This window comes from Adiantum capillus-veneris, chromosome 28 (genome assembly GCF_014529385.1).
Source record: "Adiantum capillus-veneris isolate H3 chromosome 28, ASM1452938v2, whole genome shotgun sequence".
Classification (NCBI taxonomy): Eukaryota; Viridiplantae; Streptophyta; class Polypodiopsida; order Polypodiales; family Pteridaceae; genus Adiantum; species Adiantum capillus-veneris.
Window position 1 is genome coordinate 90145298 of NC_140958.1, and position 12027 is coordinate 90157324.

A 12027-nucleotide genomic window follows, 5' to 3' on the forward strand; every position below is an offset into this window, starting at 1 on the left:
CTGCCAACCCCTCTCTTGCTAGGTATAAATAAGGGAGTGCCCAATTGACTAGCGAGCATCCTGAGATTATCCCACAGCCAGCTAGGCAATCCCACAAACTCAACCCAGACCGGATGAAGCTTTTGGTGAATTGGGGCTCGACATTGTCGCATCATCCAACGCTCTCAAGACCGAGCTGTCGGCATGGCTAACTCCATTTCGGGTATTTTACCCGTCGCTAACATCTTTGAAAATTCGACAATATCGGGTTCCATTACCAAGTGACTTGGTTAACCTCAAGACCCAAGGAGCAACAAGGCTTTAAAGCACTTTAACAATAAGCGCAAGGGAGATAATAATCGCTTTGACTTTGAGAAGCAAAACAATACTAGCTAAAGTAAAACACCAAATAGCATAGGCCTTTGATACTGATGACAATTATTAACATAGAGCTAATCATCGTGAAGCTTCAGCACGGTGGGACTGTGCCAGCGTGTACGAGCCCCAACACACACACAGCTCTGGCTCAGGACCAGCGGGTAGCTATTCGCGTAGTAGATGCGGATAAATAAGACGCACACAAAATGCCACAGGCTACGTGCAGCAGAGAGCGAAACACTAAAGCAAAGGAAAATAAGAACTTCACCAACTTAGGACGCGTAGGCTTCACCGAATCATCAGCTTAGGACGTGCAAGCTACACCACCACGAGCTCAGAGATGCCAGATCTCACTCAGCCTTCGCAACACAGTCACACTCTACCCGTGTTCCATCTTCGCCATGGCTTAAGGGTTTTTCCTTATTCTAGTCAGTGTTAACGTTCGAGAAAGTCTCTTTTATTAAGCAGCTGTTGATCGAGTTTCCTCCTCACAAAGAAGAAAACTGGAAATACTATCACAAATTTTGAGATTTGCATAATTTTTGGACGACTTTCACACATATTTCATCGGTTTTTCTTTCGTTTACCATGGTTTGTAGCTAGCTAGTCTCGATTTTCAATCGGCTCAAGACTAAGCTGAGGCAATCCTTCCTCAAACACTGATACCAATTTAATTCAACCTAACAATTTTATCACTTTCTTATAGTTTTTGAAAGCCGTCGTGACCCTTTCACTTGTATAATCATTCATATGACAACTCTACTAACCCAACCTTTCCACTCAAGGACACCATAAGATATTTGATGAATGTGCAATGATATCCAAGACACTTCTAATTTTCTACCAACAGAAATTAGAAAACAAGTCATTGTTTTTTTACTATTTTTGCAAAAAAAAATAGAAAGCAACTCTAAACCTTTGTCCTTTGGGGAAGCCAAAAAGGAATAGAGAAATATAGGAATAGCAAAAGCAAAGGTTGAAATTACCCCCAAAGGCACCCCAAAAAAAAAAAAAAAAAAAAACCTTTGTAAGCCTCTCCTCTATCTGTGCCACGTTTTAACTTGCCCAAAAAATCTTCAACTAAAAAGCTTACAACATGTGGACATTCTCATGAATGTAGCACATCTTCCGACTTCTTACCAACATCATAGCCTAGGTATTGTGAACATTGCAACTTCTTTCACAGTGCTTTGTAGGGGATGTTCTAGGCAGGAGGAACTGTTCCGAAAATGGGAGAGATGGCTATGCGCACCCGACCTCGCAAAGATCTCGTAGCTTCCTTCCACAGGCTGAGAAGAACGGTGATCGACGTTAAGAACGCCCGCAAGTCGCTTGCCGCCCATCACAGCTTAGTTGCAGAACTCGTCTCTGTGGCTTTCTATTCCTCTTCCAAAGACCCTGTGCCTTGCAGCCGTCTGCAGCCTGATGATCCGCAAGAAGAAAATGTCATCTCCCTCGCTTCCTTGCCGCCATCGAACCCTCCTGCTCGAAGACCTTGCCCACCATCACAGCCTGACGATTTGCAGGAGATGGGCATTGAAACGCAGAGGTCCCTCCCCTCTTCTCTATCAACGGCTCCCAGAAATCCTTCTTTTCCATTTTTTGGATCCCTCGCGTTGAAGATTTCTGCATCATTTTCTTGTACATCAAATAAGAATGACGAAATCTCCTGCCCAAACCCATCGCATCAAGAAACAGATTCTAGTTGCAGCAAGATCCTTGCATCTGCTGCCTATCCAGGTATACGATTAACTCAGCCTGCCTTTTGGGCGTCCCTCTTCTCGGTATTCCTTTGTTTCTTTCTCTACACAGGCAAAGAGATAGCGGTGGTCGTTGCCATATGTGCCTACATCATTATCAGGCTTACCCGCAGATTCCGAATTGTTCAGAGACAATGTTCTGATAACCACTATTCTGTCAACTCCGTTTCTTATGATGAAGATCATCATGGGCAAGAGATGGCGGGTAGTAATCTTGGCAGAAGCTCTACTATTCCAAAGCGTGTCAGTTTTTGCTCTTCAGACACTCAAGCACCCACCAGAAGTCACTCCTGTCCTACCCTCTGCACCCAAGAAGAAGTTTGTTTTAAAGAGCCCGATTTTCTACTCTACCCCCAATTGTCTGCTACAACTTCTAGAGCTTCAGAAAATTTCTCTGCAAGGCTCAAACTGAGTTTGATATTGGTCTTGGCTCTATGTGGGCTTGCTTATAGTCACTTTATTGCAGTGTGCTTGTGCTCGAGTTGCATATTCCTACTCTCAAGGATCGACAATAAGAAGCTACAGGCTAAATTCATAATCTTCGATGCGGGTGTGGCTATTGATGACGCAATTTTCTCAGATCAACACGATCAACAGTGTAGTTGATCGTGTGTATCTTATGCAAATTTCGTCATGCTGCCTCGATGGCTGATTTGGAGGGGTCCAGTTGTCTGGTTGATCGTATGTAGGAGTCAGAATGCATCGTTGCTGTTGCAGGAATGGCAGCAATATGAGCCACTCATTGATGGACTCAGATAGCGCGCCTACATGTGAGGATGGGCATCATGTTTCATGATACCAACGGTTATCATGCTCCTCTGCATATATCAGTCAAGAGTAGCTGGACGGAGAAGCAAGTTATTTTGGCAGTAGGTGCTCAGCAGGCTGGCAATCAGGTCTCGATGTGCTTACTACTGGTTTTTCTGCCACATTTCCACTGAATATTTGTGTATAGGGCACTTCTTGTGATTTTTCATTTCACTGTTAGAATGAAGTATGATTCTTATGTAAGAGATTTTGAGGTCTATAGTGTGTGCGTAAGGGTCATGTAATTATTGTGGAGGTGTGCAAAGAAGGCTCTCAAAATGGTTTTGTCTCAGTTTTCTTTTACCATTAAGTAATACTTATAATCCCAGAGGACATTCAAGTGTTTTAAGTCTGTTGCTGACATGTGGGTGCGTTGAAGGGCTATCTAAGGCGACGAAACAAGGTTTACGTTCCGAGTATCTAGGGAAGGTGGTTTTGTTGAAGGTGGTGGTCTGAGAAGTAGCATGTTTTTGGCACTCCCTTTCAAGAGTAAAGAGCCCCTTTAAGAGGGTGCTTGTGGAGGGCTCTTTGAAGGGAAATGGGTTGCCTCAAGTTGTTTTCTGAAATATTATGCATGATCTAGAAATCCTTCTAAGGAAGGGGGTCCTTCAACCACCTTCTACACTCAAAAGGGCTCTCTATGATTTGAGATTCCAAGTCATTGTATCCTTCGACCCCCTATAAAAGGTGTCCCTCTTTCTTCTCAAATCGAATTCAAACTTCGACCGGTAAAACCTCTAACTTGTCTGGAGTTCAACTCTCGTCGGATAGATCTTTAAGGTCTCTTGGGATAATTTCCCACGACATTAAAAATTCTTGGGTGTCGGTGTGTGAGTGAATAAAAAGAGGAAACTGGTATAACCTTTCTATCACCCAAGTGTGGTAGAGTGGTTATGCTAGTTCCCTCTTGAACAACAGTCTTGAGTTCAACTCTCGTCAGATAGATCTGAGGACTCTTGGGATAGTTTCCCATGATGTTAAAAATTCTCTTCTTCTCGGGGGGGGGGGGGGTGTATTAATAAAAAGAGGAAAGTGGTATAACCTTTCTATCACCCAAGTGTGGTAGATTGTTCATACCATTTCCCTCTTGAATAACAAGTCTTGAGTTCAACTCGTTGGATAGATCTTTGAGGTCTCTTGGGATAGTTTCCCACGACATTAAAAATTATCTTCTCGGGTGTGTGGGTGTGGGTGTTGGTGGGGTGAGTGTGAATAAAAAGAGGAAAATGGTATACCCTTTTCTATCACCCAAGTGTGGTAGATTGGTTATGCCATTTCCCTCTTGAATAACAAGTGTTGAGTTCAACTCTCGTTGGATAGATCTTTGAGGTCTCTTGGGATAATTTCCCATGACGTCCAAAATTCTCTCTCTCTCTCTCTCTCTCTCTCTCTCTCTCTCTATATATATATATATATATATATATATATAAGTACCCATTGGAAGGCAATGCCATACTCTGCAAAGGTGTCTAGATGGCTTGTTCAAGGGGTTGCTTATTGTTTGGCACGCAAGTTATGTTTTTTTTATTGGTGATGGTGGTGAGCTAGGTTTGCCATATAGCTTGGGGTCACGAATGAGCATTTATTTCCTTCCAGTAACTAATACATTGTGATGAAGTCCAAAGCCTACACTACAATTGTTTGGCACGCAAGTTAAATGTTTTTTAAATTGGTGATGGTGGTGAGCTAGGTTTTCCATATAGCTTGGGGTCAACAAGGAGCATTCCTTTCCTTCCATTAACCGATACATTGTGATGGAGTTCAAAGCCTACATTGCAATAGTTATAATCACAGTAAGTCCCAACACCCTTGATGTTGCATTACCATAGGCTCACATTGGCGTTCTAAAACAAAGAATGCCCAAAGGAAAAGAAAGTCACATGAGATTTTAAATAAAGGGACCCATTTTCAAACTTAAACAAAGGCATACAAAAAGTTGGCATTCTGGAACGAGGCACATAATGGTCCAAGATTCAGTTGATCTGGTAACTCATTTTGTATCTTTAGGTTGGCAAGTTTGATGCCAATTGGATTTAATTTTCCATTGTTTTCTACATTTCTGAATTAAAAGAAGGTGGGGGTGTTGATACATTCATTCAGCCAACTACAATTGAGAGACATATACCAGATCCGTGGATGTGATGCCATGCTTGTGGTGTTGCTACCTCAGTTGTTACCTCTCTTCGTTTCTATTGGTGCCTACAAGAATTGGTGTAAGTGTGAAGTGTCTTCGAAAAGTGCTACTCATATGGATCATGGATATATTTTTGCAAGGTCAAAACCCAAAAGCTAGTAAGGAGCCGCTTAATCAAAAGGTTCACATATTGAATTGCAAGAATGGAGACCAGTTATTGTCACCTTTGGAAGCCAATACCATCCCCTTTATACTACCACCATCCCTTTGTGGTGCTACCAAGAAGGTACAGTGATAAACACCAAAAAAAACAGAAATATAGATAGATAGATGTGTGACATGTGTGTGTGTGTGTGTGTGTCTGTTGAGAGAGAGAGAGAGAGAGTGTACTAGGTTAATTGTGAAGTAAAGCTGTAGAAGTTGTAAATGTCCATATCTCTCTTCAAAAGATTTTTTGGGCAAAAGATGGAGAATTTTGGTGGCTTATGATAGTAAAGATATAGATTTGTTGTTGTGCTTCAACCAAGATAAAGGGTTGCCTTCTTGTTGCGATATTTACCAGTGCATTGTTGGTCAGACACATTGCTACCATGCTATGGTAATGATGTGTGAACCCACTTGGGATTGCCAAGGCCTTAAGTTTGTATTGGGAACTTGACTCATCAAGACTAGTATGGATATTGTGAAGCATCAACTGAACATGCCTAAAACATGGCTAGTTAATAAGATTGTAAGGGCATTGCAAGGGCCAAAATCCAAAGTCGAGAGGAGCAAAGACAAAATCAACATGGGTTTTCATAGGTGGTGTGCAATGTACGAGCTCGAGTGGTGCAAAACAAAAGATGGTTGGAAAGCTTTGAGTGCCTTGTATAAAATTAAAATCCAGCTTAATGAAGGGAAGGGTTAAATCTACATTCTCTTGGCACAAAGAATTAAGAAGGATCACCTAAGGAGAAACTGCTAGCGTGCCCTTGCCAATGAATATGACTATCCATATTGGCATGAAGAGATCATGGGTAGTTGTTTGAAAGCTTACCATGAGATAGATGCTCAAACAAGAGGTTTTTGACACCACATCCTCTTGCTACATTGTGCCAAATTTAGTGGCACCTAAATAAGCTACAAATTTCATCGACTTTGACTTCAAGAGCCTGTCTAGATGTAAATTCTTGTAGGGACAAAGAAAATAACATTCAATGTGGGGGCTATAAGAGCTTGATAAAAATGCAGTTACATGGAAGTAGGTGGTTACTCTACATGAGGGGAAAGGCATAGAACTTTGGTTTGTGTTACCAAGGTTGTATGTTTGAAGTCTCTTGAGCAAGTACATGCAAATACTCAAGGTTCCGATTTTAGCAAATGTGTGACTATAATGACTTCCATATTATGGTGGCCTAATTGCTTATGAAACAAAGCGATTAATTGCAAAGATCTGATCCTATAATCTGACAAGTTGACTTGCCTTTGAAACCTCAAAACATATCGTGATGGGAGCACAAGGTTTTGCCACTGGGCCATAGAGATTATGAAAACCATTAATATATTGTGCATAATACGACTCAGAAGCAATATATTATCACACTCATATATTATTAGGAGTACATGGCAACTACGTACAAGTTTTCACTGCCTGCCAAAAAAATTTGCCTCTCCATCACCATAGCTAATATACCTTCCAATTGAATGTTACTCATTGTGTATTCAAGATAGAAAAAGGTTCAAGAATGGAGTGGAAATTTAAGAATAGAGTGCCAATTTGGGCTTAATTCTGTGGAATTCAAACCACCCTAGGAACTTACCTTTCAATATCATGCATAATCTAGATGCTACTTTTGTTAAGTATGGAGCCTGATTTACCCTTGTAATTTTATGTGGTAAAAGCGCACATTTGTAAGGCCCCCATTATGAGGAGAAGCCATCGTGCGTGAAGGAAAATCACTCACCGGAAACCAAAATTTTCACGGACAAGAATCAGGGGCAACTTTAAAGGCCTCGGGGGCAAAGGCCCCCGAGACTTTTTTTTTTTTGCCGGAATATTCTTTTTCGCCGGAATATTATGGCCATACGGCGGCCGGAAAGTGATTGGAAAACAACCAGTCAGTTGGCCGGTGGCCGGTAGTCAATGGCCGATGGCCGGTGGTCGGAAGTCAATGGCCGGTGGCAGGTGGTCGGAAGTCAATGGCCGGTGGCAGGTGGTCGGAAGTCAATGGCCGGTGTCCGAATTCAAAAGTGGACTTGTCTTCTCAAGGGCGGCCACACATGGGCGGATTGGAGGGTCCGATTTGGACTTATTCACACAAGGGCGGCTACACATGGCTGTCACTCATAAGAGAGGGCAGCCCTTTTGGCCTATAAAAGGAGGCCATTTCTACACACATTTCATAGTGTGAAGTTGATGCAACAAGGTGAGTGTGAGGTGGTGAGAGTGAAGCAAGGCGGGAGCTCCATTAAGGGTATAATCCCTTTGTAAACTACTTCTTGTTTTGAAGTACTAAAGCCATTGAGGGGCTGCTTTCCCGTGGACGTAGCCCACATTGGGTGAACCACGTATATCGTGTGTACTCTCTCTCTCTCTCTCTCTCTCTCTCTCTCTCTCTCTCTCTCTCTCTCTCTACTCTATAATCTCGTGTATGTAAATCTGTCTCTCTCCATTAAGTAATATACTCAATTATCTATTTAGCTACGTCTTATTTTCTAACTTAAGGAGTAGGGATGTAATTTTTAACGAACAAAATATGTACAAAGATTACTTGGAAAGAAAACAAACAAAAGAAACAGGTGATGAGTACATGGAACTTGAGGACAGTGAAAACTCAAGGACTGCAAACGGTGACAATGTGCAACAACGTCAACCAAATGAGGAGCCTCAACCTATTCCCCGAAGATCTACAAGAGCAAGTAGACCTCCAGAAAGGTTTGTTCCTTCCTTCAACCATCTCTTGATCTCAGATTCTGGAGAGCCGGAATCATATGAAGAAGCTATGCAACATGAATCCAAAGAAGAATGGACGAAGAGCATGCAAGTGGAGATGGACTCACTACATCGCAACCAAACATGGGAGTTGGTTGAGTTGCCTAAAGGTAAGCGGGCACTTCAAAACAAATGGGTGTACAAGCTAAAGGAAGAAGAAGGTGGGAAGAAAAGGTACAAGTCTAGGCTTGTGGTAAAAGGTTTTTCTCAAAAGAAAGGTATTGACTTCAATGAAATATTTTCTCCTGTTGTAAAAATGAACTCAATTAGGCTTGTCTTAAGCCTTGTGGCTGCTCATGATCTAAATCTCGAGCAAATGGATGTAAATACGGCATTCTCTCACGGTGACTTAGAGGAGGAAATCTACATGCTTCAACCAAAGGGGTATGAAGTAAAAGGTAAGGAGAAAATGGTTTGCATATTAAAGAAGAGCTTGTATGGTTTAAACCAAGCATCAAGACAATGGTACTTGAAGTTTGATCGATGGATGTTGGATCATGGATTCACAAGATGCAACTCGGATCACTGCGTCTACACGAAGAATTTGGGAGATGGGAAATTCATCATCCTAATGTTGTATGTTGATGACATGTTGATTGCAAGTGCTAACATGCAGGACATCAAAGACCTAAAAGAGGAGCTGTCCAAATCTTTTTCAATGAAAGATTTAGGTGCTGCAAAGAGGATACTTGGTATGAAAATATCAAGGGACAGGACGAAGAAGACAATAAAGCTATCTCAAGAAGATTACATCAAGAAGGTACTAGAAGGTTTGCAATGCAAAATGCAAAACCAGTTTCTACACCTTTGGCTGGTCATTTTAAACTAACGAAGGATATGTGTCCAAAGACACAAGAGGAGATAGCCTATATGTCTAAAGTTCCATATGCTGCAGCGGTAGGTTCTCTAATGTATACTATGGTCTGGACAAGGCCAGACATTGCACATGCAATGGGAGTTGTGAGTAGGTTCATGGACAACCCAGGTAAAGAGCATTGGCAAGCTGTGAAGTGGATACTTAGGTATCTAAAAGGGACAACAAAAAATGCTTTGTATTTTGGAGGAACTGATATTTTTCTAGAAGGGTATGCTGATGCAGATATGGCAGGTGACAAAGATACTCGAAGGAGCACTACTGGCTATGTGTTCACGGTTGGAGGCACAGCAGTAAGCTGGGCTTCAAAGCTGCAGAAAGTGGTTTCACTTTCTACCACGGAAGCAAAGTATGTAGCAATGACGGAGGCAAGCAAAGAAATTCTGTGGCTTCACAGATTCTTAGAAGAACTTGGATTCAAACAAGACAATTGTGTATTGTACAGTGATAGCCAAAGCGCTATCCATCTTGCGAAGAACTCAACCTTTCATTCAAGGACAAAGCACATTGAGGTGAGATATCACTTCATACGCACTCTTTTGGAAGAGGGACAACTAAAGCTAGGAAAGGTGCATACAAGTGAAAATCCTGCAGACATGTTTACAAAGGTGGTCAACAAGGAGAAGTTGAGCTTTTGCTCATCTTCAATCGGCATTCAAGGATAAGAAGCCAGAATGGAAAGCAGTCACAGGTTTGGTTTGGAGATCAGTCTCCAAGTGGGAGATTGTTAAGTATGGAGCCTGATTTACCCTTGTAATTTTATGTGGTAAAAGCGCACATTTGTAAGGCCCCCATTATGAGGAGAAGCCATCGTGCGTGAAGGAAAATCACTCACCGGAAACCAAAATTTTCACGGACAAGAATCAGGGGCAACTTTAAAGGAATATTCTTTTTCATCGGAATATTATGGCCGAACGACGGCCGGAAAGTGGTCGGAAAACAACCAGTCGGTTGGCTGGTGGCCGGTAGTCAATGGCCGGTGGTCGGAAGTCAATGGCCGGTGGCCGGTGGCCGAATTCAATGGACGATGTCCGAATTCAAAAGCGGACTTGTCTTCTCAAGGGCGGCCACACATGGGCGGATTGGAGGGTCCGATTTGGACTTATTCGCACAAGGGCGGCTACACATGGCTGTCACTCATAAGAGAGGGCAGCCCTTTTGGCCTATAAAAGGAGGCCATTTCTACACACATTTCATAGTGTGAAGTTGATGCAACAAGGTGAGTGTGAGGTGGTGAGAGTGAAGCAAGGCGGGAGCTCCATTAAGGGTATAATCCCTTTGTAAACTACTTCTTGTTTTGAAGTACTAAAGCCATTGAGGGGCTGCTTTCCCGTGGACGTAGCCCACATTGGGTGAACCACGTATATCGTGTGTACTCTCTCTCTCTCTCTCTCTCTCTCTCTCTCTCTCTCTCTCTCTCTCTCTCTCTACTCTACTCTATAATCTCGTGTATGTAAATCTGTCTCTCTCCATTAAGTAATCTACTCAATTATCTATTTAGCTACGTCTTATTTCCTAACAACTTTGGCATTGAAATGCTCGGGGTGAAATGCTTAAGCAAAACCTTGCAAGTTGCAAAAGATTTTGAATTGACAACCATGAAGATTGTTGTATCTTAAAGGTTTAGATGAATGGAGGTTGAAAGCAACAAGTGCCATGCATCCACCCAAATGAGATGTGAAAGTAGTTTGTAATGGAAATGGCCTATGAATTTTGAGAATATCGGAATTAAGAGAATAAAAGTGAGCATTTTCATTAGACTACTTTGTGAACATAGATTGTGAACTTTTTTAGCGGTAGCAACATAACCATTATACTTAATTAACTTGGCATGAACAATACTTTTGCAAGAGAGAGAGTTAGATAATTTGACAACAGTTGACGACCGGATTTATGTGGAGCCGGTCCCCCCTCGAATAGGCTTTTGTATCATAGATTCTCCCATCAAGAGAGACTTGGTACAATACAATCTTTGTGCTCCTTGTGACCTAGGTGATCAATGAAGATGGAAAGCTTCATGCATCACAATCATAACATAAACTTTGTAAAAGCATTAACCATCCCCTCTTGCACTTTGCACCTCACACAATGAGTGTGTGTGTGTGTGTGTGTGTGTGTGTGTGAGAGAGAGTATATCCTGCAAGCAGGCCCCCTCCTTGCTTGGGTTGACCCCCTCTTCTAGCTCTCATGGTGGAAGCTCATTGGACCCCTTCAAGCCTAGCCAATCACATGCATAGTGCATATCCAATCTCGCTCCACCTCTATCTTGGCAAAGTCGATTGACATGTTCTACATAGATACATGTGTTGTCTCTTGACCATACTGGAGCTCACCCACAAATGAGACGTCTCGTCTCTCGCCCCTCACACGTTAGTGTCATCATTGAGACTATGCCATTTTGTACCTGAGAAATCTACAATGGGTGATGATCTAGGACCTAGCTCCTTGTGCAATGACTAGGCAACCCAACTGCATCTAAAAAGACTTCTCTTGAGCAATACCTAACAACCTCTCAAGCATCTTATTGAGATCAAGCTTTGTGCAATCTCAAAGACATAACGCACATGTTGTAGCATATAAGATACACCATTGGATAATAACAAGTATACATCTTTTACACCCTGTATATCATATGCTAATCCATTAGTTAGATGCACATGTGGCAAAGGCTCCCACTAGCAAAGTGCTAAATCACTCATGACATGGTGTGACGTGGAATGCTGCATACTCATCTAACTAGCAGGCATCGAGAGCATCACCTCTATCAGACAGAAAAGAAAGAGGAACACTAGCGGTAAATGTGACATCACCGTCATGAGCATATGAAGGACCCCTCACTAGTCTCTGTCAAAATTTCCACATCATGCATACATCTCTGTCATTGCTTCATATGTCTAAAACAATGACATCTAATGTGCCCTGTGTGACCATAATACCAACTTCATATATTGACAAGAACAAGACCGTCGTCTCTCACAAATCGTTACTGTCCACTCTGATCTGTCACACATGATAGATGTCATATCAGCGAAGAAAAATCATATGCACAAAATGGAAGCTCACTCAACTACTATGCTAATCAAGCATAAATTGTATCAGTCCAATGCTTGCATATGCAATCCAT

The 12027-nt window shown here is 42.1% G+C and overlaps 1 protein-coding gene across 1 annotated transcript; it reads left to right on the forward strand.

Annotated features, from left to right (window-relative positions):
- Positions 1–1488: 1488 nt before the first annotated feature.
- Positions 1489–3142, forward strand: LOC147420871 (uncharacterized). The gene has a single exon (XM_086505047.1). The coding sequence runs from the start codon at positions 1587–1589 to the stop codon at positions 2721–2723; it is 1137 nt and encodes a 378-aa protein (XP_086361173.1). The 5' UTR covers positions 1489–1586; the 3' UTR covers positions 2724–3142.
- The last annotated feature ends 8885 nt before the right edge of the window (positions 3143–12027 follow it).